Here is a 27971-nt window from a genome sequence, read left to right on the forward strand (position 1 = left end):
TCTCTGAAATCATGGCACTTAAAATCTAGTAAGGGTAAAATATGTACTGAAGGATGTCTAAGCTGGATGAAGAAGAGAGGGCCAAGACATTCCAGGACAAAGGAAAGGCATGGGCCAGGAAGGTAAGGACACAGGCATCGACAGAACTGGGAGAGGACTCGTTCTTCCAGAGGACTGGATTGACATTAGAAAGTGCTGAGAGATTTGACTAAAGACGCAGGTAGAGGCCATATGATGATTGGCCTTGTATGAACTATTAGCTAGAATTAAGTTTGGCTGAATACCCACAATAATATGGGCTTAAAAGGAGACAGGGGTTCATTGCTTTGTCATCTAAAACCAGTCTGGGCAGGTGGTCTGGGCTGCTGTGCATCAAGGACCCAGATTCCCTCTGTTTTTACTGCTCCCTGTTCCAAACACAGCTAATAATTAGCACAACATAGGCCTTTAAAATAAAGGAGGTTTTATTATAAAATTCTAAAAATGTACTTTAAAGTACAGTCATGGGAATACTGCATAATAAGTAGAAATGTGTCTTCATACTGCAAACAATCACACAGATATTATATTGTCCATGGAATTAATACTTTAAAAAATTCTTCTTTTTAGTTAAGAAGAGTCTTCAGAGCACCATTATTTTAATAGAAGTTATTTTGCATATCAGAGTTCATCTTTGGTCTGCAATTAAGAAGCAAAATATTTAGAGCTATCAAGAAGTCTTACACAAGTGAAGACGACTTACATTCATTTGTTAATTATTTTCCTGTAAAGATGAGAGGGAGCCAAGCTGCCGCTAGAGGCTTTTAGGGCTTGGGACTATTTCCAGAGGCCCAGAGTCAGCTAAGGGTAAAATCACATTGTGTTCCATAGCCTACTGATAAGGAACCCAGACATCCACGGGCTGTACTACTGTAAAGGCCTTGTGTTATGAACAGTAGTGGTGAAAGGTTAGGATAGACAATGAGCGAAAAATAAACAAAGCTACCATTCTGGCCCCTAACTTCTACTAATCAGTGGAAGACACTGGCTGGGTACCTCCTCTCAATCACGTAGATGAAGATAAACAATTGAGCAGAAGTGGAGCAAGGAAGGTGCCTAGTCTCACTTAGAGCCAAAGTGAGAAGTGTTCTGGTACCTAATCACAGATTGGTGAGGGGGAACCTTTCCATTTGGCAATTCTTGTTTTGTCATTGGTTTTGACTGATTTTTACGGACCTGGAACACTGATAGAGTTAACAATGATGATGAACTACCTTTGAGGGCCAGTTGGTTAGTGGTAAATGAGTTCTACAAAAAACAAAGACAAAAATAAAACAACCAAAATTCTGATTTGTAGCATGTGCTGATTGTCATGGTGTAAATATTCTTATCAGGCTGATTCCAAACTACCAAAAATTTAACCAATATGCAAAATTCCCGAATATTTATCAACGGGTGAGGGTGAGCTCATATACGCTGGTTCTGTCACATCACTGGGGCCGGCCTCACCTTAATTCCTTTTACACCCCCTTGAGAGGTAGACATAATAATTGCCAAATCTGCCTTCTTGTCTTTGGTTATAATACCACAATTTTGAACTTGTCCATTCAGAAACATAATTATGTTGCTTAAAATGTCAAGTCAGCATATGTTACACATACACATACACATACACACAAACACACATATACACTCTATTTTATGCAATTTACATTCCTTCAAACAGAAATTATAATCAAAGCAACAGTCCCCTGCCACACTATGTCTTTATATACAAACACACACAATCACAATCTGATGATGAGAGATTGGTTTTTGCTTTGCCATAATCCAGCTAGATGATTTTGACCACAATTCCTTTTTGGGCTCAGTTTTGTTAACCATAAAATGAAGGCATTTACTCGATGACTTCTAAGGTCCAATTAACCTTAAAAGTCCAGATGTGAACCTGACTTTCATTTTTATCAATGAGATCCTTAAGTAGTGGTATCAACAGAGATGACTTTCAAATGAAGAATTGGAAAACATCAATAATCGTGGTTACATATTTTTCCTTCTCTAAACTGGGATGATGAACTTTGCCAAACTTATCTCACGAGGAGATGAGGGCATCAGATGATACACATGAAAATGTTTTTCAGACTGTAAGCATCCATTCAACTAGGGTGTGAGCTGGATCCTCACATTATAAAAGGCTTCCCTCCACTTTGCCAGGGAGCTACCATGTCTTCTCAATTATCTGCATTGTAGCATCCTTTCTTGAGCACTGCTGTCTTCTATACCTATCTCTCTGGCAGACTGAATTGCTTGGAGACCTCGAGAGGAACTCAAATATTTGCTGCCTGATTGAATGACTATAGGAATAAATGCAAGTTTGGATCAATGTTAGTTTTTATCCTGACACTGGTCATAAGCTCAGTTCTGGTTACCTTTTTCCTGTGGCAAGTACAAGGGAAGAGGTCATCCTCAGTCTGTGGTTGTACCCTTTTCATGCCCTCTCGGATTTGGGGCTCACTCACTTGTAAATTGGCATATTCCTGTTTAAGCAACAACATAAAAGCATTCCTTATACAACACTTTATATCCACCCAATGAGACAGGCTAGAATACATGAAGACTATGATTCATTTAACTTATGTGCGTCAAACTGTGATCTGCATAGTCCGTCACATATACTAGTTCTGAACACCAACAGTAGAGCATCTGAGAGGATGAACACTGGCTGCCTATTCCTAACAGATATCTCTTTATTCTATGCTACATTTCCATGACTTTTTTTTTTTTTTTTTTTTTTTTTTTTGAGACAGAGTCTCGCTCTGTCGCCCAGGCTGGAGTGCAGTGGCCAGATCTCAGCTCACTGCAAGCTCCGCCTCCCGGGTTCACGCCATTCTCCTGCCTCAGCCTCCCGAGTAGCTGGGACTACAGGCGCCCGCCACCTCGCCCGGCTAGTTTTTTGTATTTTTTTAGTAGAGACGGGGTTTCACCGTGTTAGCCAGGATGGTCTCGATCTCCTGACCTCGTGATCCACCCGTCTCGGCCTCCCAAAGTGCTGGGATTACAGGCTTGAGCCACCGCGCCCGGCCGACTTTTTTTTTTTTAACCATCTTCTGCCTTACGGTAAAAATAATTTTGCACACAATCTTCCCTAGACTGAGAATGTGAAGACAGAGACTATTCTGCTTTCCTTATCATGGCTTGCACAAGCCTCCATCATCATCTTCATTTATCAGGTGCTTACTCTGAGTAAGGCACTGTGCTAAGTACCTATGCTAAATGAATGAACATTGCCCCATGGATGCTTAGAAATTCACATGGTAAATCCCCTGAGTTTATTCATTTTACACAGTTTATCCTCCAGTTCCCTCCACCAAGGGAAGGTTACAAAATGGGGAGGAGCCAGTACAGGCCAGAAATACACCAACTTTGATCTGTAGCAGAACCTCAGATATGGGGCTCAGTATCTGCAACTGTGAGATAAAAATCTTACTCTAGATCTAGTACTATTATTAGCCAAGAACTTGTTTATTACTTTTTTTTTTTTTTTTTTTTTTTGAGACAGAATCTCACTCTTGTCACTCAGGCTGGAGTGCAGTAGTGTGATCTTGGCTCACTGCAACTTTCACCTCTTGGTTCAAGTGATTCTCCTGCCTTAGCCTCCCGAGTAGCTGGGATTACAGGTGTGCACCACCATGCTTGGCTAATTTTTGTATTTTTAGTAGAGACGGAGCTTCTCCATGTTGGTCAGGCTGGTTTCAAACTCCTGACCTCAGGTGATCCGCCCGCCTCGGCCTCCCAAAGTGCTGGGATTACAGGTGTGAGCCACTGCACCCGGCCTACTACCACATTTTAAAAAGAGTCCTTTAAATGGTCAGATATGCTTGATTACAATCTGTAAATGCTCAGGTCCATGGATATAATTTCCAAGGGAAGTCATGGCTCATATGGAGTCAGCACAAGAGGACCAAACACACTTGGCACTGTTTAGACAAAGATATGGTGAGGCAGCAGCAATGTAACACAAAGAGAACATACAAATCTATGCACCATAACTGTGTATGATCAGAGGCCAATTTCTTAGTCAAACATCACATAGTTCTAATATTAATACTTTTCACTTAATATTGTAACATTTTCCATTAGCTAATCTTTGGTTTTCAACTATTTTTATGATTACTTAATATTTGTCTCTGATTTTCATCCACAGAAGTATATATATATACTTCTGATACATATATATATGTATCTCCCTATAGTAACATATGTTTAGAAATTGTTAAGTAAAATATTATTTGTTTTTAACATGTCTACTTATATGTGATAATTTTCTTGGAAAATACTGACCTGGAAAAGTTTGAAATAATAACAGAATATGTCATCGCCCATGAGATTATTTCTTGCAAATTCTTGTCCTGCTTTTGCTATCTTTTTGGCCTACAGGAAGAACAATGATAAAGTCCTGTAATAGAATCCATTTTTCCCATGCAGGCATCTGCAAACTGCTCTTCAGAGTACGTATACATTGAGGCAATTGTGGGAAATAATATCTTTGGGGGTAGTCTCATGTCGTAAAACAGAACATTTAACAGAGTATGTTTGTTTAAATCGGAGGGAGGTTTCTAAGACTTGAAAGTTTGAGAAGTCATATTGGACATTCTAGAATTAAGCCTCTCTTGGAGAGACAAGGTGTACACCAAGCAAACTAATGACGACTTTGTAAACGCAAGATGAAGCTTAGCACACTGCCTTCACAAATTTCAGCAAACAATTAGCTTAAAGTTTATTGCATTCCATCCCTCTTTATTTATCTATTTATGGCTGCATCTACTTCTGAATCAATCCCTCATTTTAACCTGTAGCCAGTTAGTGACTCCTGCCAGACTGGCCATCTTATAATTTTCACATTGCTACTGGAGGTAATGCTTGTGGCTCAGAGCAACCCTACTGAAAGAGAAAGTGTAATCAAGGCCACAGTTCAACTTTTTGTTGTTGTTGTTGTTGTTTTTTGAGACAGAGTTTTACTCTTGTTGCCCAGGCTGGAGTGCAATGGTGTGGTCTCAGCTCACTGCAACCTCCGCCTCCCACCCAGGTTCAAGTAATTCTCCTGCCTCAGCCTCCCCAGTAGCTGGGACTACAGACACCCATCACTACGCCTGGCTTATTTTTGTATTTTTAGTAGAGACAGGGTTTTACCATGTTAGCCAGGCTGGTCTCGAACTCCTGACCTCAGGTGATCTGCCTGCCTCAGCCTTCCAAAGTGCTGGGATTACAGGCATGAGCCACCGCAACCCAGTTAGTTTTTTGTTTCACATGCAGGGTGGAGAGTTAATGTAAGATGCAGTGCTCGCTGTGTTCAGCCCAGAGGAACTGCCGTGCCATCCATGAGCAGCCAGCTTCCCATTTACAGGCCAAAGTCTATTACGTGAACATCCTGGATGCTCTCCAGGTACAATACATTTCAAAGGGACCCATGATATTGGGAAACAAGTGGAAATAAGCCTTCAAGGAGACTAACCTTACCTCTTCATCGTGATCTTTTGCCCATTTAAGTTTTTCTAGCAGATCGCTCAGGTTGCTCTTAACTGGAATGTAGTGTTTCCAGGGCTGCAGCTCATTATAAAAATGTTCATAGTAGATGGAGTCCTGCTTCAGGACAACACTGTCACCAACTAGCAAATATGGCAGGCGGTAAGCTGCCACAGTGCCATCGATATTTATTTGATACTTATGCTGCAAAACAATGGTAAGTCTAAGAACCTCCATTAAATTTCCTTTTCTCCACTCTATTTTCCTTCCCAACCCACACATAAACCTTTGCAATCCTCATACACAATTTGGCCAGCTTCCATGCTCTGCCTTTGCCATTTTGTAAGCGTCATTATACAACAGGTTGATCTAGAGCTAAATGCTTGATGTGCTCCTAAATTTTACAAAGGAGGATACAAATCTAGTGTTGAAGCAGCCAATAAAATCATACTGTTGTCCTAAGGCTGCAACATAAGGAAGGATAGATTCATTTGTGAGTTTTTGTAATTCTCCTACTACTTTATTGATTGCAAACGTGCCCCTCATGATGGCACATTCTGAGCCATGTTAACCATATTATTTATGTATTTATTTTGAGACAGAGTCTCGCTCTGTCACTCAGGCTGGAGTGTAGTGGCGTGATCTCAGCTCATTGCAACTTCCACCTCCCGGGTTCAAGTGATTCTTGTGCCTCAGCATCCCAAGTCGCTGGGATTATAGGCATGCACCACCACACCCAGCTAATTTTTGTATTTTTAGTAGAGATGGGGTTTCACCATGTTGGCCAGGCTGGTCTCGAACCCTGGACCTCAGGTGATCCGCCCGCCTCAGCCTCCCAAAGTGCTGGGATTACAGGCGTGAGCCATCACGCCTGGCTAACCATGTTTTTTAAACACCCAGACATATGTCTTAAAGAAATTAGCAAGCTGTGGAGCAAGAACACCTATGAATAAAAATATTCATAGAACTGTAGTAATCTTTCATCTTTAGTTGCAGAAAATTCAACAGGTAGGAATAAAGCCAAAGCAGGATGCAGCATCCCTCCACTGAGGAAGGATGACTAGTGTCCTTGCACTTTGGTTATAATCATTTCTTTCAAACATCTTTGGGATATGCATATAGAAAAATACGGACAATCCAACTTCTAACATTCTTTAGGTCAACCTGCCTCAACACAACCTGTCAAAAGAAATCCTGGTCATCTACAGGGCAGACAGAACTCCTTAATCACTTGTCTTCCCACATACAGAAGACAGATGACGACCTTTTCCCCACCTCTCTCCCTACCACGGGGGACTTCAGAAACAGCTCCGCGGTCTAAAGAGCAGAGTGCTGCCCACTGCCTTAAAAAGGGAGTTGTTAGAAAAAGGACTACTCCCCAGGAAACACGGGGAATCCACATTCTAGACACAGAAAGCAAACCCTAATTCCCAGGCAGAACATTTGGATGGGTTTCAAGTCATTCTCCACCACAAGGCCTGATAAGAAACAAATAGTTTCTATCTTCCTTATTCTGTGGTGATAACATGGCTCTGGGGAAAGTATTTGTAAAATGACTTACATGTAAGTATTATTAAAAACATATTTGGAGGTGACATGTGCTTATCTCAAGGGTTAGCTGGAAAAAAATTACAGCTCTATCCAGGCTCCAAACTCCCTTGATGCACATTTAATGTCAAGACTAGCCAGTGAGGGCAGATCCTGGTTGCCAAAACAGTCCCCAGCACCGCCATGCCTCGATATTCACTCAATTTTGTGCGAACTTCTCCCACCTCTTGTAATTTGTAGGCCTCAATTTCCCTTCCCAAAGCACTATGTACAAATACATTAGAAAAACAAAAAAGATTAGCCACTGATTAAGTCATACCTTGAAGAAATCAAAAAATGAAATGTGTTTCACAATGGGACCATACAGGCTTTCATCGTGTTTAAAGAAGAAAAAGTTGGTGAAAGCAGCATCTATGAGTTCCGGGTGTTTTCTACTGAGTTTAACCAGCTCAAGTCTCTCTTTGCGGCTGTCTCGCCCTCTCCAGACGGCAGTGGAATTTTTGCTTTCCCAGGGAGGACCCGTGTTAGCTTGCACGGACATCATATCCAGACTTACCCTAGAAAACAAAGTGCAACAGATTTTCCTCCCAAATCATCATGTCACAAAGGTTGTTGAAAAGAACTCACCAAAGAAAGAAAACCAAGGCTTTGGGCCAACCCTGACTTCTCTCTCACCGGCCCATGGTTTCCAGAACAGAATCAGTCAAGTCGTAGGTAGGCATCACGATATCCTTGGAATCTGTGGAGCCACACCAGGAAAAGATCGGATGGATGTTTGCATTGGATTTCTTTTTTTCCAAAGGCCAGTCTCCCAAATTAACAAAGAACTCCATATCTGGCATCTTCACCTAGAAAAAACAAAACAAGAAGCTTATTCACATTTCCTGCATTGGATAATACATTGTATTTATCAATTTAAATTTGAAATTGCATTAATGAAAGGCCAATGTTACATGTTTTAGGTAATGATAATTACCTTGGTTTGAATAGTGGGCAATTTTTCAGAATATGGTCACATGTATAAGCATTCTACGCTCCCTACGAAAGGGATGAAATGGCAAAAGTAATCTCTGTTCTAATACTGCGAACAGCCTCTAAGATGATCAAAGAGAAGGAGAATTATTGGAAAATAATTTAAAAATTAGCACTTGGGACTCTAACCCTAGTTTCTTGCTAGTGAGCCAATGGTTCCATTTTAAAAAACATACACCAGGTAGGTGGTGGGACCAGGATTTGAACTCAGGAAGCCCAACACCAACAGCAACATAGTAAGTTTCAAGCTATGCTTCCTTCCTTTACTGGCAAATGGCATAAATATGTAAAGAGGATCTGTTTTATCTAGTCACAGAAAATGTTTAGCGTATTTACAAAACAACAGATGTATATTTTTAAGGCCAGACCAGCACTGATCAGTCTGAGAAGCATCTTGAGAAACTGAAGTCCTGAAGAACATTCTCATTTTCCCATAGATTGACACAGAGGAGCAAGAGAAGTATGACAGTACTCCGATGTCTTAGTTTAAAGGAGGTTTAATATTGATGCTATATAACTACCTACATTCAGAATTAACAGACTGTAAGTGCTTTGAAATCTCGAAAAGAAAGGCATTATGATTTTCCATGAGTAGTTTAATCAAGAAATACATGCAAATTATTCAATAAATAAATATTATAATGGATTATAAATAAATACACATTTGGTAAAAACGTCGGTAGAGTCTTTCACATCCACTATTTTGACATTACTTTCAAACCATTCCACTAGAACCCGACAAAAGCCCATTATTCCAAGGAATGGGATTCAGTACAAGGCAAGTCATCTTTGGACTCAAAGTTAGTTTAGTACCAAAATAATTTTATGATAAGGCATTTTTCTTTCCTCTATAAACTATTGTGTCCCTGCAAAAGATATGCTGAAGTCTTAAACCCCAGTGTCTCAGACTGACCTTATTTGGAAATAGGGTTGTTGCAGATATTAGTTAGGATGAGGTCATACTGGAGTAGGCTGGGCCATTAATCCACTATGCTGTGTCCTTATAAGAAGAAGAGACCCAGAGACATGAGGGGAGAAGCCCACGTGATGACAGAGGCAGAGATGGGAGGATGCAGCTGCAATCCAGGGAACACCAAAGATGGAGGGTCACTGCCAGGAGCCAGGAAGGGGCAGGAAAGGAAAGGATCATCTCAGAGGGAACTGGCCCTCCTGACACTTTAGTTTTTTTTTTTTGAGACAGGATCTCACTCTGTCACCCAGGCCTTGGGAGTGCAGTGGTGTGATCTCAGCTCATGCAGCCTCGACCTCCTAGGTTCAAGCAATCCTCCTGCCTCAGCTCCCCATTAGCTGAAACTACTACAGGCTAATTTTTGTATTTTTTTGTAGAGACAGGGTTTCCCATGTTGCCCAGCCCGGTCTCGAGCTCCTGGGCTCAAGCGATTCACCCGCTTCGGCCTCCTAAAGTGCTAGGATTACAGGAGTGAGCCATGGCACCTGGCTGACACTTTGATTTTGGACATCTAGCCTCCATAACTGCGAGAGAATATATTTCTTTTATTTTAAGCCTTTCAGTTTGTAGCACTTTGTTACGGCAGTCCTAGGAAACAAACGCAGATACTGAAATAACAGAAAGCTTCACAACAGTATTATCATGAGGCTCCAGAAGAGAATACGCTGATAGTGTTAGAATTTGTATTTTGAAAAATTATCCTGTAAAATCTGGGCTTAAATGACCTATTATAGCTAAGAGAAAACATGTACTTACCTTTCTAGTCAAAGAAAGTAGTATGGCATCCATGAAAATTCTAAAACCTACATGTTCACCGTGAGTCTTGATATAAACCTAAAAGAGAATTTACCATTTATTATGTTAGTCTAAAAACACTGGCAGATTTCACTGAGGAAAAGCTTGTCACAATGCTCATTCGAATGATGTTTATAACATGATTTAGCTAATTGTAGCCAAATGTTCAAAACAAGCAAAAAAAAAAATCACTAAAACAAACAAGCAAACCTGAATCGCGTGTTGTACCTTGTTATCCTTTAAGGTGTAGTGACACAGGCTCTGCCTCTGTCCAAATCTTTTTGGGATTTCTACTGCAATCTTTTCTGGATCCACAGTAGGGAAATGTGCCAAATCTCTCTGAATCTGAGCAATGGTTTCAGGGCAGTTCATCTCCTGTAGCCAGGCTGCACTATCTTGCAACGGACAGTCACAATTCTCATGGTAAACCGGCCCTATTTACATAAGAATAACAAAGCACAACAGTGATAATTTCACTCAGCATTTGAAACTTGTAATAAGTATCTATAATGTGGCTTCATGAGTTTTGCCTAGTTACATAGGAAGAGCATTTTCATTGAAAACACATTTTAAGAGAATTACAGGCCAGCGAGGTGGGCTCATGTCTGTAATCCCAGCACTTTGGGAGGCTAAGGCAGGAGGACAGCCTGAGCCCAGGAGTTCGGGACCAGCCTGGGCAACACAGGGAGACCCTGTCTCTACAAAAAATAAAAAATTAGCTGGGTGTGGTGGCATGCACCTGTGGTTTCAGCTACTTGGGAGGTTGAGGTGGGAGGATCACTTGAGCCCAGGAGGTTGAAGCTGCAGTGAGCCATGTTTTACCACTCCACCCTGGGCAAGACAGTGAGACCCTGTTTCAAAGAAAAGAAAAAAGTAATACATTTTTACTATATTGGGGCATTGCAAGTCAGTCAGTCTTCTCCTCCGACAGCTCTTCACAGTGAAGTTTTGTGATATATTCATAATAAGGTCTACTTTGCATGAGTTCAAAAGAAAGCAAATAGAGGCCGGGTGCAGTGGCTCACGTCTGTAATACCAGCACTTTGGGAGGCCGAGGTGTGTGGATGACTTGAGGTCAGGAGTTTGAGACCAGCCTGGCCAACATGTTGAAACCCCATCTCTACTAAAAATACAAAAAAGTTTAGCTGGGTATGGTGGTGTGTGCCTGAAATCTCAGCTACTCGGGAGGTTAAGGCATGACAACAGCTTGAACCTGGGAGGTGAATGTTGCAGTGAGTGGAGACTGCGCCACTGCACTGCAGCCTGGGTAACAGAGCGAGACTCTGTTTCAAAAAACAAAAGAAAGCCAACAGATACTTAGTTTATGTCTATGGTATATATTACAGCTCATTATTCCTTATGTTTTGTAGACTGAAGAATAACCAAATACTGGTAAAAGGGTATCAGAGGGGCATACCTATTTTAATGAAAGACAGAAGTGATATGATTTAATATTTTGATGGTCTGTTATACAAACAGGTTCTTAAAGTGTCTAAGGTACTTTTCTCAATAAGTAAATCATCAATAACAACGAAAATAAACAAGGAACTGCTATTCTGCTTTTGTTGTTGTTGTTGTTGTTTTTAAGGAATTATTAAGAAGCAAAAGTAGGCTGGGTGCCCTGGCTCACGCTTGTAATCCCAGCACGTTGGGAGGCCGAGGCGGGCGGATCATGAGGTCAGGAGATTGAGACCATACTGGCCAACATAGTGAAACCCCGCCTCTAATAAAAATATAAAAATTAGCCAGGTGGTATGGCGCGTGCCTGTGGTCCCAGCTATTTGGGAGGCTGAGGCAGGAGAATCGCTTGAACCCAGGAGGCGGAGCTTGCAGTGAGCCAAGATTGCGCCACCGCACTCCAGGCTGGCGACAGAGCGAGACACTGTCTCAAAAAAAAAAAAAAAAAAAAAAAAAAAAGAAGCAAAAGTAGCTGGGTACAGTGGCTCACGCCTGTAATCCTAGCACTTTGGGAGACCGAGGTGGGCAGATCACTTGAGCTCTAGGGTTCGGGACCGGCTTGAGCAACATGGTGAAACCTTGTTTCTACAAAAAACACAAAAATTAGTGGGGCATGGTGGTGAGTGCCTCTAGTCCCAGCTACTCATGTGGCTGAGGTGGGAGGATTGCTTGAATCCAGGAGGTTCAGGCTGCAGTAAGCAGTGATTGCACCACTGCACTCCAGCCTGGGCAGCAGAGCGAGTCCCTGTCTCAACAGCAACAGCAACAAAAAGAAGCAAAAGTAATTCTCAAAACAGTCCATTTCACTAATTTTATAACAAGTTAATTACAATCTGCATTGAGGTTTTACTGTTATTCCTTTTTATAATTGTCAGATCCCACCTAACCCAGGCAGTGGCTGACAATGGAATATCTTTTTAAGGTTTAGTGGGTGATACTATACCAGGCGGTACTGGCGGAATGTAGGAAACGAGCCTAGACACTCTTAAAAAGTGTTTACCTTTTCTTACTTCTCTGCAGAGTTTACAAAAATTAAAAAAAAAAAGTTTACTTTTCTTGCAGTTGTTAAGGGGGGCAAGATTTCTGCCCTTGTATATACACTGCTTTCCTACTGTTTTGTGGTACTGTCGCCTGTAAGAGGGAAGGAGATGGCTCTAGGTAACAAAACTGTATTCTCATCCTATATAAGAAACATCAGAATAGCCAGGCACAGTGGCTCATGCCTGTAATCCCAGCACTTTGGGAGGCCGAGGCAGGCAGATCATGAGGTCAAGAGATGAGACCATTCTGGCCAACATGGTGAAATCCTGTCTCTACTAAAAATACAAAAATTAGCTGGGCATGGTGGTGCGTGCCTGTAGTCCCAGCTACTTGAGAGGCTGAGGCAGGATAATCACTTGAACAAAGAAGGCGGAGCTTGCAGTGAGCCAAGATTGCGCCATTGCACTACAGTCTGGCGACAGAGCAAGACTCCGTCTCAAAAAACACAAAAAAAAAAAGTCAGAGAATTTCTCTGGGAAAATGGCATTGGAACAATACAAAAAACAACCACCAGTGCCCCCCTTCTCTTTCAAGCTATCTCCCCTTTCTGAAGTGATCTACCAAATTTCAATAACATTTATCAGTTACTTAAGTCATATATTTCCAATTAAGAAAGTATCATATATGATGATGCACACAGCTTGATTATTCTTGCTAATGTATGTCTTCACGGAGTAAATTCTCTACTAATATGTTCCTTGCTCTTAAGCAAATCAGAATTTCCATTCAAATCTTGTCTTTTACCAGGACTCATAACTTAGCTTTCAAGTAGAAAGCCTTTATTTTTTTTTCTTTCAGTAAAAAAAAAAAGTATATATATATATATATATATATATATATATAATGCCAAGTTGTTTTTGTTGATGCAATAACATATATTATTTTATTCGAATACTGCTGGTATAAAATTATATTCCAAATTACCTTTTAAAATATACGGGGATTTGGCCACATGCTGACCTTGGAATTTAACTTCTACCTTCAGATTTTTGTAGCTTGCATACATTCTGTATCTTACTATGAAGGACCCATCTTTTCGGTCTAAAACCTGGACTCCTACTCTAGTGAATTGCTCCTCTGGTGCTGAGACTTTCACCTGGAAGACCTTTTCGCCTGGAGAAGATGTGAATCTGTGATGAAAAGGCGATGGGGAAAATAAACAGATTATTTTAATGAACAAACACACAAAGATTATGCTCTTCAGTCTGGAAAGTTGATTATTCTCCTCCACATTCTTCCTCTAACATATAACTGCTTCTTTTTCTCTTATGCTTTTAGTACCAGAATGAATATGATGTATCAAAGATTTTAAAAAAATGAGGATGACAATGGCCAAGATAACATGGAACAGTTTCATTAAACAATCACAATGGAATATGTTAAGACTACTAGTCTATATAAGCATAGAACATACTCATGTATTCCATATAGAAAAATATTCTTACCAACTTATTTATTTCATGCCATCACATCTGGATATTTGTGATCAAACGGTGGTCCCAAAGATAATGATCTTATTTTGAAAAATCTCTGCCAATGAATCTTTACAATATCAGTATTATAAATCACGCTCAGGCCTGGCACTGTGGCCCATGCCTACTATCCCAGCACTTTGGGAGTCCAAGGCAGGAAGACTGCTTGAGGCCAGAAGTTCGAGATTAGCCTGGGCAACAAGGTGAGATCCTGTCTCTACAAATAATAATAATAATGATAATAATAATAAAATAAATAGCCAGGCGAGGTGGCATGCGCCTGTAGTCCCAGCTACTAGGGAGGCTGAGGTGGGAGGGTAGCTTCAGCCTGGGAGGTTGAGGATAGCTGTGATTGCACCACTGCACTCCAGACTGGGCTAGGAAGTGAAACCCTGTGTTAAAAAAACAAAAATCACGCTCAGCCGTGGGCAAAAGCAAAGTAGTAGGTAGTGTATCATCTTTTGCCAAATAACAAAATTTACAACCTGTCTTTCACTTGACAACCTTCTATTCCAGTATTTTTTTCTGTACGAAATACACATGGTCAGCATCCACCAATAATAAAGACAATCATTTCAGAAGTGTATGAATCATAAAAATAACTTTTAAGTATGATGTTAAAGTATTAAATTCATTGGAACAAAATATTTGTTACAATCATATAGGAGATTAATACTTCGATACTTTCCTTCTGAACTCTAAAGTTTCAAATAGTACTTCATTTTTCTTTTTCAGTTTCAAAACATGCTTACCTGCAGATGTCTCCTTGAAAATTGAGAGCCGCACCAGAGAAAGATGAAGCCCATCAAGTCTCTAACAGCTAGGTTTAAATCCCTTATAACGGCTTATGCGAAAAGTAGTTAGAAACAGTATTTCCAGCAAAGTGGAGGGACTTTGTCTTGCCCTGATAATGTGGGAATCCGAATCAAAATTGCTAGAAGATTATTTTATATGTTATATACAATACATTATATTGCATATATTATAATTCGGAACAATTTCTACAGCTACAGAGAAAAATTGGTACCCGAATATCCTGGAATTTAAACTGCTGTGGAGAAACGAGTTCTTGGAAAGATCAAAATTGCTAGGAGATTATTTTATATGTTATATACAACACATTATATTGCATATATTATAATTCGGAACAATTTCTACAGCTACAGAGAAAAATTGGTACCCAAATATCCTGGAATTTAAACTGTTGTGGAGAAACGAGTTCTTGGAAAGAAAAAACTTAAAGGGAGAAACAGATTTAACCGCCATCCAAAATAGGTAAGGAGCCGTTTCTCGACTTACTTATTCCCTGATGTATCCACTGCCTGAATATAGAAATAGCGGGCGGGAAGGACGACGTCTGCTTTTAGCCCGGGTCCCCATATTTCGCTCTTCTCCGGGCTCAGCTGCCTTTCTCCGCCGGTCTCGGCGAGTGCTGGAACCGTCGCCAGAAAGAAGCAATAAAGTAGCAAAATGCTAAACATTTACAAGACGGACTCTCGAAATGATCCACGGATAAATGAAGAAGTGTAAGAGGTGGACAGAAGCAGCCGAGGCTTCGGCAGGGGCACGCCGGCCGATCGCAGCAGCCAACGCGACTGCAAAGGGTGCCGCCCGGCGTGCAGGGCAGGCGCGCGGGTCTCCGCGGCCCCAGGACAATCAAAGCCCGTGCCCCGCTGCGCCCAGGTGAGGGTCCCCTGCCGTTTTGCTGTTCCGGCCGAGAACCGCGCTGTTCCTCTCTTTCAGGACAATGATGAACTTGAGTTGCTCCTGCCACTGGAGCATCTTTTGGGAGCGAATCCGTCTCAGGTTCCAGCCACGGTGTAGGGCGAGGGGATTGGCCCGTGCGTCGAGCCAGACTCAGTAAGGCCTTCTCCAAGTGGATGGCGGGGTGGACACGCGTCCCGGCGCCCCGGGCTCCCTGGGATATGTAGTTCGCGACAGGACGAGCGGAAATACTGCCAGGTTTTTACCACCTCTCGCCCATTTATTTACTTTTCGGTCACCGCTTTCGGGGGACAGATAAACACCACAGATGCCCATCAAAGGGGCGCACGGGTCTGGAGGCGCAGCTCAGGTTTTTGCGTTGGTCACCCTGCCCTCCGCACGTGCAGAGGGCAGGCATAAAGCACCTTGAAAGGAAGGTGCTGTCAATGCTATCCGACGACCTGTCGCCGGGCACCGCAGTCCAGAGCGCTGTCCTCGCGCGCTCCGATGGGACGAGGGACGCCGGCCCCAGGGTAACCGGAGGCGCCTCGCGGGCCGCGCGCTGGATGCTGTGATCCAGGTCCGGAGCCGGGTTCCGCCGCGGCCGCAGCGACCCGACCCCACCGGACAGGCCAGAGGTACCCCGGGGCGGGGGGCAGGGGCCGAGGTGGCGGCCAGCTTTGCGCCCTGAGCGCCTGGCCCTCCGCTGGGCACCTTGGCGCCGCCGGCCCGGCCTGCTGCCACTCTACGCGCAGCCATCTGGGCATTCAAAATTTTTATTTAATTCTATACCAGCCTGGGCTGACAGGGGTCATCGCCTCTCCAGAGCCCCGTGGCGTCCAGATGGAGGCCACTGCATGGGTGCCCGCTCTCCCGGGAAGGAGTAGGGGGAAAAGCTGGGTCGCAGGGGGAAGAGAAGGACCAGGGAGAGAAAGGCCTAGCCCTCTGGTGAACAAAGCTCGATTGGGAGGTGTCCATCTGGATACCGGTGACCCCTGTGCTGCCGTCGGTCTCCACGCCACGCTGGGCAGGGTCCGGGAACCAGCGCGCGGCGGCTGTCGCCTTCCCCTGCATGCCCGCACCCGGGCCCGGGCCGCCGCCAGGAGTCACGGGCGCACCGCCCTGGTCAGCTCGGGAGTCGGACCCGGAGCCGCCTCCTCTGCCTACCTCCCTCTTGCCAGCTGCCCCGAAAACCCAGAAGGGCCGGTGGCTCCGCGCCAAGGCGGGCCTGGTCGGGCGCCAGGGCGGGGGGTTTCTTTCGTATTTTCTTTTGTGCAATTGTCATTATTAACGATATCGACTCGTTTACTCAAACACTCGAATCGGAACTCCAGCTCTTAGCCCAGATGCAGCAATTGCCCGCGGGCCCCCTTTAACACCGACAGCGTCCCTGGGCCCGGGGCAAGCATGTTCGAGGCGGTCACCCCCGGGCCTCGGCGCGCTCCCCCTGGTGGAGTGCCTCGTCTTCCGGCCGGTGAGGGAAGGTGGAGGCGGGAGTAGGGGCGAGGAGGCCTCGGCGGCCCTTGGGCGGTGCGGACCGGGGACTCGCGGTCCCCGCGACTCGCGCTGAGGCGCGGGCTGGGGTGGCAGCGGGCAGGGGGCGCAGCAGCGCTCCTTCCTCTCCGCCCGCGTCTCCTCGGCGCGCACTGGTTCTGCGCGGCCGGGGCTTGGCCTGCGCGACTGTCTCCTCAGTCCTGGCGGACTCCGAGCTGGCCGAACCACAAGCTTGTCAGAGGACGGTGGTGGGAACGCTCCCGGCCTCCCCAGGAGCGCGAGCTGGAGGCTGGCGCCAGGCGCGGAGGACTCCCGGTATCTTTTCACAGGCGGGCGCCTCGGCTCTGGGCACCCGCAGGTCTGAAGGGGAGGAAGGGGCCTGGAGGGCGCGGGAGGACACTGGGTGGGAAGGGTGGCATCAGCTCGGCTGGGGGCTGTGCGCCTCTGGTCTCGCCTTCCGGCACATATTCGACCTTTACGAGGTCACCGGAGTGCCCCTGCTCCTCAGTTGTCTTCTATACAGAATATGGATCAGGGTATTTTGTCATATGAAAAGGCTTTACTGAAGAGGGTTTTAGAGATGTTTGGTTCTCTCATAAACTTGATACTTGAGAATATAGACAGAATATAACCAGAAAAGTCTATAACCTAGGCGATGAAGATTGGCTTTACAAATGGACGTTTATTTTACAGAACACTTCTTTCAGTGACTTTGAACAATCGTGACTCTGGCGGTGCTTTTAACGCTTGCCATTTTATAAATTTTTGCTTTGGATACAAGCAAAACATATTTCTGTTGCTTATGACGTGATTTTATGTGTAAGCTATTAGTTGAGCCTGAGGTCCTGCAGTAATTCTTAGTAGTAAATCTTTTTTTTTGTTTTTTGAGACGGAGTTTTGCTCTTATCTCCCAGGCTGGAATGCAATGGCACAATCTCAGCCCACTGCAACCTCCGCCTCTCGCGTTCAAGCGATTCTCTAGCCTTGCCTCCTGAGTAGCTGGGCCTACAGGCATGCGCCACCACGGGCGGCTAATTTTGTATTTTTTTTTTTTTCCAGTAGAAACGGGTCTCACCATGTTGGCCAGGCTGGCCTCAAACTCCTGAACTCAGATGATCCACCCGCCTCAGCCTCCCAAAGTGCTGGGATTACAGGCATGAGCTACCGTGCCGGCTTAGTAGTAAATCTTAATATAGCAACACCTCACTTGCCTGGAAGAGGGAACCTCAATCAATCAAAATGAGGGCCTACAGGAATGCCTGACATGATGCAAACACTTAAAAGTTATCTGTTGAATGAGACGTCTACAAATGCTAGGCCCTGGGGATACAATAATCTGGAAAACCAGACTTGCAGGATGCAGACGTTGATCATATAAACAGATACGCACAGAATTAAGTGTAAAATTGCCACCTGGTAAGACCTGTGCGAGGAAGGTACTGGAGTCTCTACCCGGTGACCTGGCCTAGTTTGAGAAGCCAAGAAAGTTTCCCCTAGAAAGTGACATTTCAGCTGACATTGGAAAGATGAATGGGAATTAACTAAGTAAGGGAGATAGTATTGGGAGAACCAAAAAGTAATGTGGAGCTTGGGGGGTGGGGGAAGGAAATGAGATGGAGCTAACCAGATAAATCTAGGGACCATCAGGAGTTGGCCTTTTGTTCTAAGAGCAGAGGCTTTCAGGCAGAGGAGTTCTGTGATCATATATATGTAGCAAACTTTATTTTCTAATATCTCTGCACAGGTCAGGTTAGAAGTGTCAACTCACTGGGAATGGTTTATAAATAGAGAAACAAAAGGAGTTACAAGATGAGTCAAAACAGTGACAGCTCAGTTTATTAAGTGGAGGGACAAACTGCCTCTCTATATCTCAGTATTGTCTATAATGATTCTGTTATTAGTATTATCAGTAATAAATTGTGCTTAGTGTACTTTAAGAAAGCTAGAATCTGAGCAAAGTACTGAGGATGCAATAATAGAAGCCCCCTTCGCCTCTTCGGGCTCTCACTGTAGTGAGAAAATAGACGTGAGACAGTGTGGAAAGAAAGTAAACACTAGCAGTGTTTGGGTCGTGGGATTTGGGTAATTTCCATTTTCCTGTAATATATTTTGGTACTTTGCATTTTTTTGTAATGTTTTGCTTATAAAATCTATGAATATTACATTTTCAAAGAGAAATTTACATAAATATAGTTTCCAGTGAGAATGTTTCATGCCCTTGGATTTTAGTGACAGTCAATATAAAATGCATCCTTATGTTGATGATCTTCATTTTTTTTGGCTAAAACTTCGACCAAAGAGATCATCTTGTTCAGTGACTATTATTTAAAAAGAGATCATCTTGTTCAGTGACTATTATTTAAAAGCAAACAAACCAAAAACACAAATAAAACCAGACTGTTACTTTTTTCTCTTTCTTCCCTTTTTTTTTTTTTTTTTTTTGAGACAGAGTCTTGCTTAGTTGCCCAGGCTGGAGTGCAGTGGTGTGATCATAGCTCACTGTGCAGCCTGAAACTCCTGGCCTCAAGCGATTGTTTCGCCTCAGCCTCCCAAAGCACAGATATTACAGGTATGAGCCACTGTGCCTGGCCCACACTGTTACAATTTATATTAATTGAGTGCTGTGTTCTATCTTTAGCTTCCAGGAAGCTCACCCCCAACTTTTGTGCTTAAATGCAGCCATTTCCCTTTGCCTGTGTTTTTGATAAGAATTCTCCATGGGCCGGGCGCGGTGGCTCAAGCCTGTAATCCCAGCACTTTGGGAGGCCGAGACGGGCGGATCACGAGGTCAGGAGATCGAGACCATCCTGGCTAACACGGTGAAACCCCGTCTCTATTAAGAAATACAAAAAACTAGCCGGGCGAGGTGGCGGGCGCCTGTAGTCCCAGCTACTCGGGAGGCTGAGGCCGGAGAATGGCGTGAACCCGGGAGGCGGAGCTTGCAGTGAGCTGAGATCCGGCCACTGCACTCCAGCCTGGGCGACAGAGCGAGACTCCGTCTCAAAAAAAAAAAAAAAAAAAAGAATATTCTCCATGGCTGGGCATGGTGGCTTGTGCCTGTAATGGCAGCAATTTGGGAGGCTGAGGTGGGAGGATTGCTTGAGGCCAAGAGGTCAAGACCAGCCTAGGCAACATGGCATGACCCAGTTTCTTTAAAAAAAAAAAAAAAAGATTATTCTATATATGTTCCAAATGAGCATACTTTTACAATCCCTGCTGGGCGCAGTGGCTCATGCCTGTAATCCCAGCACTCTGGGAGGCCAAGGCCGGCAGATCACCTGAGGTCAGGAGTTCCAGACCAGCCTGGCCAACATGGTGAAATCCCATCTCTACTAAAAATACAAAAATTAGCGAGGCATGGTGGCACCTGCCTGTAATTCCAGCTACTCCAGAGGCTGAGGCAGGAGAATCTCTTAAACCTAGGAGGCAGAGGTTGCAGTGAGCTGAGATCCCGCTATTACACTACAGCCTGGGCAACAGGGCGAGATTCCATCTCAAAAAAATCAAATCAAATCAAATCAGATCCTTACACTGTCACACAGAGAGCTGGTCCCACAGGCAAAATTCCATTCAGTGTGAGGCAGGAAGCCCTGGGAAAGTGGAAGCCAAGTCTGAGATGAGGATATAAAAGGGGCGGTGCCTGGAACATTTCTGTCTCCCCACCAAACTCACTCCAATAACCTTTGCCTATTGCTTCTCACCCAGACCACATGCTCTTTCATTCCTCACCTCCCACAGCCCACCCCCAGGACCCCAATACCACAAATACCTACCTCTCTGTCCACCACACTGACGTAGAGAAAGGCATGAAGATCACAGATGAGAAGTAGAAAATGCTGTTAGGACACCTGCTAAGAATCAGAGCAACTCTGTCTTCCAAAAAGATAAGAGTTTGGTCTGAACAACGCCAGGTACTGAGCTTCCCTCTGCCATTATCATTGCACCACCAGATGAATAAGGAGACAGCATCAGCACTTCCACCTGAGGACCCACTACACCTACTCCAAGATTTTTTTTACCAAAAGAAAGTGAAAGTTTTCAAAGTGAAACCACGGGAGGTTCCACCTTTTGTGGTAATGTTCCTATCCAACTGACCCTCCTGCAAACAACTATAAACTCTGCAGAAATTCTTTTAAAACTGAAGGGTTTTTCTTTTTGTTTTTGTTTGAGACAGGATGGAGTGCAGGTCGCCCAGGCTGGAGTGCAGTGGTGCGATCCTGGCTCACCGCAACCTCCACCTTCCAGGCTCAAGCAATTCTCCTGCCTCAGCCTCCAGAGTAGCCGGGATTACAGGCACACATCACTACCGCCTGGCTAATTTTTAAATTTTCAGTCGAGATGGGGTTTTACCATGTTGGCCAGGCTAGTCTCGAACTCCTGACCTCAAATGAGGCACCCGCCTCAGCCTCCCAAAGTGCTGGGATTACAGTCGTGAGCCACCACACCAGGCCTAAAAACTGAAAGGATGAATAGAGAAAAAGCATGCTTTAAAAGCATTTTTTAAGTAAAGAAAATGGAATTTTGCCTAGCACATGTGGAGTCCTAATATGCAGCTCTGTTTCCTTAAATTCCATGAAATCCATGCAATACCTTTGCTAGTTTCTCCTCACAGATCAGGATAACCGAGGGGGCTCTTGCGTGAATCATCTTCTATTTCTTGCAGCCTAACTCAGAGGCTTTTGTTGTTCAATATTTGTGTGATGGTTTTGATACTATTTTTTTGTAACCCTTGACAGTTATTTTTATTTCTAATTTTTTAAGTAAGCAAATGGGCAGAGATATTAACTGGTAAAAGTTCAACTGATCACCCAGGGTGGATTGAATCTCTCGACTGATGCTCTGTTGCTGGAGCCCTGAGAAACCCACATACCCCGCCTGGGCACCTGCCTGGGGTTGTCTGCTGCGTGACCTGGGATGGTTCAAATCACCAAGGACTTCCTCTGGTATAAATCTTCAGCTTCCTTGCATGCCCTCAGTTGCTATTTAAGCTTTCTGTTTTCTTCCCTAAAGGAATCAGTTTAGACTTGAAATTCAGTTTTTCCTGAAACTGATCAGAAGTTAGTGACACCTTGATTGGATCCATTTTTCTGTCAGGTGATGAATCTTTGAAAAATTTCCTTTCTGTATTCTTTGTTGATTTAAATCTGTGGTCATTATTCATTATGTACCCTATATGCCTATGTACTTAAAAAATCTTGCTAATGCATTATTTTTTAGACAACTTTATGGAGGTAAAATTCACACACTGTATAATTTACCCATTAAGTTATGCAATTCATTGGCTTTTAGTGTATTTACAAAGTTGTGTGTTCATTGCCACAATCATTTATAGAATATTATTATTACAAAAAGAAACTCCATCACCCCCAAACCTCAAGCCCTAGGCAACCATGAATTTACCTTCTGTCCCCATAGATTTGCTTGTTCTGGACATGTTATATAAATAGAATAATACACTATCTGATCCTTTGTGACCATCTTCTTTTACTCACTATAATGTTTTCAGGGTTCATCCATGTTGTAGCATGGGTCAGTACTTCATTTCTTTTCATTGCCAAACAATAGTCCATTGTATTGATATACCACATTTTATTTATATGTTCATCAATTGATAGACATTTGGGTTGTTTCCATTTTTTTGGTCATTATGAATAATGCTGCTATTAACATTTGTGTGAAGATGTATTTTTCTTGTCTGTCATGGATATATACCTAGGCATGAAATTGCTGGACCACATGGTAACTCTGTTTAATTGTTGGAAGAACTGTTTTCCAAACAGTTGGACCATTTTACATTTCCACTAGCAGTGTATGAGGGTTATGATTTCTCCACATCCTCACCAACACTTTTTCTTACCTTTTTGATTATAGCCATTCTAGTGGGTGTGAGGTGTTATCTCATTGTGGTTTTGATTTGTATTTCCATGATGGCCAATAATACCGAGCATCTTTTCATGTGCTGATACTGAGCATCTTTTTATGTGCTTATTGGCCTTTTATTTTATTTTATTTTTATTTTATTTTATTTTTATTTTTGAGACAGTGTCACTTTGTTGCCCAGGCTGGAGTGTAGTGGCGCGATCTCGGCTCACTGCAAACTCTACCTCCCAGGTTCAAGCGATTCTCATCTCTCAGCTTCCCTCGTAGCTGGGACTACAGGCACGTGCCACCATGCCTGGCTAATTTTTGTATTTTTAGAAGAGACGGGGTTTCACCATGTTGGCCAGGCTGTTCTCAAACTCCTGACCCCAAATGATCCGCCATTCTTGGCCTCCCAAAGTGCTGGATTACAGGCGTGAGGCAGAGGTGGGCGGATCACTTGAGGTCGGGAGTTTGAGAACAGTCTGACCAAGATGGAGAAACCCCATCTCTACTAAAAATGCAAAATTAGCCGGGTGTGGTGGTGCATGCCTGTAATCCCAGCTACTTGGGAGGCTGAGGCAGGAGAAACACTTGAACCCGGGAGGCAGAGGTTGCGGTGAGCCAAGATCGCGCCATTGCACTCCAGCCTGGGCAACAAGAGTGAAACTCCAACTCAAAAAAAAAAAAAAAAAAAAAAAAAAGGGCTATTTGCTTTTTAATTATTTTTTAATTATTTAAAAATAATTTAGTGCATTATTTTAGACTAATTTAAAAAATAAGATAGTGATCATGACTCCAGTCATATAGTAGTTGTAAAATTAATATAGAATGAAGGCATATGTATGCATAAAACTTGCTATGCTTTTTAGTGCTGTTTGTGTATCTGGTGGATTGTGATCATTCTTTTTCCTTCCTCTTAGGAGCTCATTTTGTGACTCTCAAGCTTTTATAGCATGCTGTAAACAATTGTCAAAGTTGTTTATCAAGAAACAGAAAAAGTTGCAAGTTCTTTCTAGTAATAGAAATTTTACACTGCATTCAATGCCTAACGTTGCAGAAACAGAAAGGTCAAATGATTCTGGAAATGGTGAGCACAAATCTGAGAGACAGTCACCTGAAGAGAATCTACAAGGTGCTGTAAAATCTTTCTGCACAAGTGCCTCAGGAGCACCCTTGGGTCCCAAAGGAGATGGTCATTATCCATGGAGTTGTCCAGTGACTCATACTCGGGAAAAAATTTATGCCATCTGTTCGGACTATGCCTTTCTCAACCAGGCAACCTCAGTCTATAAAACTCCAAATCCATCCCGCTCTTCTTGTCTCCCTGATAGTACCTCTTTATCTGCTGGAAATAATTCATCAAGATACATTGGTATCCCGACTAGTACATCGGAAATAATCTACAATGAAGAAAATAGCTTGGAAAACTTATCCAACAGCCTAGGCAAGCTACCTCTTGCATGGGAAATTGATAAATCTGAATTTGATGGGGTGACCACAAATTCAAAATACAAAACAGGTAAGGAGGGAGCCATGAGGTTCATATGTGAAAATAACGAGAAAACAAACACTAAGTGTTGTTTAATCTTGCCATTACACAGTAAAACAAACACTGTGTCTTGTTTAATCTTGCCATTACACATAGTTTCCTTTTATAATACTAAATAATGAACATGGCTATCATCTTGTCTGTCACTGTAGTTTTGGGAAAGTAACCTTGACATAGGGCTTGTAGTTCATTACAGGGTTTCCACTGGAAACTTCAAGCATAACCTTTGTATTACATTATTTTGAGAGCTTTGAAAATCTAAGAATGTTGTACAATGTTATAGATAAACAGATGATAGCTTAGAAAAGGTTAATAATATGGCTAGAATAACTTAGTACGTACTGTTTCATAGTTTTATAGGCATATGAAGTCACATTTCCTGACCAAACATCTCCTTTTCCTACTATGTAATGTTTTAGCTTTTTTTGGTTAAAATTTTTGAGGCACCCAGCAAAGCCTCCATGTACCGCTGAGTGGGTTGTATACTGCTCAGTTTAAGAGGATGCTGTTTACCTAGGTTGTGCTTAACTTTCACAGTTGCAATGGGGTGGTCCTGTGGCAGATAGAAAGACTTGACACTTCTTTCTTTTGAATTCAAAGTAATACAGGAATTTTATGAGGCAGGTACTGCTACCCCCATTTGTAGGTGAAGAAATCGAGGCTTAGAGGGGATAAATTTCTAGACCGAAGTTGCAGAGTTAATAACACGTCAAACTAGGATTTGTATTTTACTTCTAGGCTTCTTTGATGATTTTGTAAAACCTTAATGCTTCTGCTTGTTCATCTGCAAAGTCAACTTGTTTCATAGGATGTTATGTAGATTTGTAATTCTCAAAGGTAGGAGGGGCATTTTGCTTTTTTGTCTAAATTTGTAAGTAATGAGCCTGCAGTTTTCTTTTTGTCTAATGCCTTTGTCCAGTTCTGGAATTAGGGCTATGCAAATCTTTGAAGAAAAGTTGGGAAGTGTTTTTTCCTCCTGTTTTCTGAGGATTTTCAGAGAGATATTAAAATCTCTGTGTATAATTACGGAGTTGTCTTGATTTCTGTTAATTTCTGACAAATTTTAATTTATCCATGTCATTTAAGTTGTCAAATTTGGGGGCTTAAAGTTAATGTTATCCCTCTAACATCTAAGGAATCTTTATTGACAACTCTTTTTGCATCCTAATACTGGTAATTAATTTATTTTCTCTATTTTAAAAAACTGATCAGTCTAGCTAGGAGTTTATCAATTTTGTTCATCTTTTCAAATAACCAGCTTTAGCTTTGTTCATTTTCTCAATTGTTTGTTTTCTATTTCATTGGTTTCTGCTCTTTATTATATCCTTCCTCTGACTCACTTTGGGTTTACTTTGTTCTTCATTTTCTGACTTCTTAAGATGGAAGCATAGATTATTGATTTTAGACTTTCCTATCATAAGCATATAATACCCCGAATTAGTCTTTAAGCACTGCTGTAGCTGCAGCCCACAAATTTGATATGCTTATTATTATTATTTAATTTGAAATATTTTCTAATTTCCTTTGCAATTTATTCTTTGATACATGTATTACTTAGATGTATGCTGTTTAATTTCTAGATATTAATAGTTTTTCTAAATATTGATTTCTAGTTTAGTTCCATTGTGGACAGAGGGCATATGCTCTCAGTCTTTTTAAACTTACTGAGGCTTGTTTTATGACCCAACATATGGTCTATCTTGGTGAATGTACCATGTGCACTTGAAAAGAATGTGCATTCTGCAGTCATTGGGAGTATCTATAAATATTATTTATGTCAAAGTGTCTGAAAGTGTCATTCACATCTTTTGTGTCTCTGCTTAACTTGTGTCTTTTCTATCAATTGCTGAAAGAAGGGTGTTAAAAATCTTCAACTATGATTGTGAAGTTGTCTTTTCTCCATTTAATTTCTTTTTAAAAAACTAATACATGTTTAATAACAGAAAATTTACCATCTTAACCATTTTTACATGTACAGTTTAGAGGCATTAAGTCCATTTACATTGTTGTGCAGCCATCATCACCATTCATCTCCAAAATTGTACCCATTACAATAAATCCTCATTCCTTCTCTTCACACTCCCTCGAAACCACCATTTTACTTTTTGTCACTGTGAATTTGACTATTCCAGGTACCTTATATAAGTGAAATCATATAGTGTTTGTCTTTTTATGACTGGTTTATTTATAGCTATCCCTGCTCTCTTCTGGGTGTTTGCTTTGGATACCTATTTCCATCCTTTTACTTTCAGCCTATTTGTATCTCCAGATCTAAAGTGAGTGTTTCAGAGAGAGCATATAGTTAGCTATTTTTTTCTGTTTCTTTTTTTGTGTGTGAACCCACATACACAAAAACATATTTTTTTAAACCCATTCTAACAATCTCTGCATTTTGAGTGGAGAATTTAATCCATTTACATTTAAAGTAATCACTGATAAGGAGAGACTTTTGTCATTTTGCTACTTGTTATCTATATATAAAAACTCTGTTCCTATACTGCTTAATCTCCACCCACTTTCAGTTACTGATGTTACAAAATTACATCTTTGTACATTGTGTGTCTGAAAACATAAACTAATAATTTTTATGTATTAATCTCTTAAATAATGTGGAAAAGAAAATGTGGAGTTACACACCAAAGTTATTATAATAATAGCTTTTTTATTTTTATTTTTTATTTTGAAATAGGGTCTTGCTCACTTGCCCAGACTGGAATGCAGTAGCACGACTATGGCTTCCTGCAGCCTTGACCTCCTAGGCTTAAGCAATCCTCCCACTTCAACCTCCTGAGTAGCTGGGACTACAGGTGCACACCACCACACCTGGCTAATTTTTAAAATTTTTTGTAGAGATAGAGTCTCACTATATTACCAGGGCTGGTCTTGAACTCCTGGGCTCAAGCAATCCTCCTGCCTTGGCCTTCCAAAGTGCTGGGAATACAGGCATGAGCCACCACTCCTGGCCTACTACTAGCTTTTAAACTAATAATAATTTTTCAAAAATGTATTAGTCTCATAAATCATATGGCATACAAAAACTGGAGTTGCAAATTAACAAAATAACACTGGCTTTTGTAATTGTTCGTGTATTACCTTCACTCAGGTAAATTTATTTCTTCCTGTGGCTTTGAGGTACTAGCTAATGTCCTTTGATTTCAACCAACAGGAATCCTTTTGGCATTCCTTACAGGGCAAGTCTAGTGATAATAAACTCTTTCAGTTTTTGTTTGTCTGGGAATGTCTGAATTTCTTCTTCACTTTTGAAGGACAGTTTTGCTGGATTTAGGAATCTTGTTTGAAATTTTTTTCTTTCAACACTTTGAATATATCAGCCCATTTCCTTCTGACTTCCAGTTTCTGATGAGAAATCTGTTGATATTCTTATTAACAGTCCATTGTATGTGATGAATTGCTTCTCTTGTGGTGCTTTTAAGTCTGTCTTTGTCTTTTTGCAATTTTTAAATTTTTTAATTTGAGGCAGAGTTTTGCTCTTGTTGCCCAGGTTAGAGTACAATGGCACGATCTTGGCTCACCACAACCTCCA

The 27971-nt window shown here is 42.2% G+C and overlaps 2 protein-coding genes across 13 annotated transcripts in view; one reads left to right on the forward strand and one right to left on the reverse strand.

Moving 5' to 3' along the window:
• Positions 1–442: 442 nt before the first annotated feature.
• POGLUT2 (protein O-glucosyltransferase 2) lies at positions 443–15713 on the reverse strand. Of its 4 annotated transcripts, XM_003919567.5 has the most exons (10): positions 15118–15713; positions 13271–13476; positions 10076–10281; positions 9809–9886; positions 7726–7898; positions 7370–7607; positions 5497–5706; positions 4321–4410; positions 2409–2516; positions 443–678 (listed from the first exon to the last, which is right to left on the reverse strand). In XM_003919567.5, the coding sequence occupies exons 1-10, from the start codon at positions 15297–15299 to the stop codon at positions 661–663; spliced, it is 1509 nt and encodes a 502-aa protein (XP_003919616.3). In that variant the 5' UTR covers positions 15300–15713; the 3' UTR covers positions 443–660. The 4 variants fall into 4 exon arrangements, with proteins under 4 accessions (XP_003919616.3, XP_021785441.2, XP_021785443.1 ...); XM_021929749.2 differs by lacking the exon at positions 4321–4410; XM_021929750.2 differs by lacking the exons at positions 443–678; positions 2409–2516 and adding an exon at positions 3761–3956.
• A 54-nt stretch (positions 15714–15767) lies between these two features.
• Positions 15768–27971, forward strand: part of BIVM (basic, immunoglobulin-like variable motif containing) — a 40656-nt gene continuing 28452 nt past the window's right edge. The window contains exons 1-3 of one of the 9 annotated variants that reach the window (XM_009192196.4): positions 15768–16160; positions 22027–22110; positions 23799–24397. In XM_009192196.4, coding sequence (XP_009190460.1) covers positions 23920–24397 — 478 coding nt within the window. In that variant the 5' untranslated portion in view covers positions 15768–16160; positions 22027–22110; positions 23799–23919. Of the gene's footprint in view, positions 16161–16234; positions 17375–19542; positions 19586–21393; positions 22111–23798; positions 24398–27971 lie in introns of those variants that run through there. The other 8 variants (XM_009192191.4, XM_009192190.4, XM_009192197.4 and 5 more) reach the window with 8 other exon arrangements.

This window comes from Papio anubis, chromosome 15 (assembly GCF_008728515.1).
Source record: "Papio anubis isolate 15944 chromosome 15, Panubis1.0, whole genome shotgun sequence".
Lineage (NCBI taxonomy): Eukaryota > Metazoa > Chordata > Mammalia > Primates > Cercopithecidae > Papio > Papio anubis.

What these genes read in the sequence shown, in the direction of transcription:
- POGLUT2 (XM_003919567.5), bottom strand. Translation starts at nt 15,299, where the DNA reads ATGTTTAGCATTTTGCTACTTTATTGCTTCTTTCTGGCGACGGTTCCA. An exon ending in ACACCTTAAAGGATAACAAG is followed by an intron (nt 9,887 to 10,075) that starts GTACAACACGCG and finishes ATTCTCTTTTAG; the next exon opens with GTTTATATCAAGACTCACGG. An exon ending in ATTATTTCAAACTTTTCCAG is followed by an intron (nt 2,517 to 4,320) that starts GTCAGTATTTTC and finishes TTGCTTAAACAG; the next exon opens with GAATATGCCAATTTACAAGT.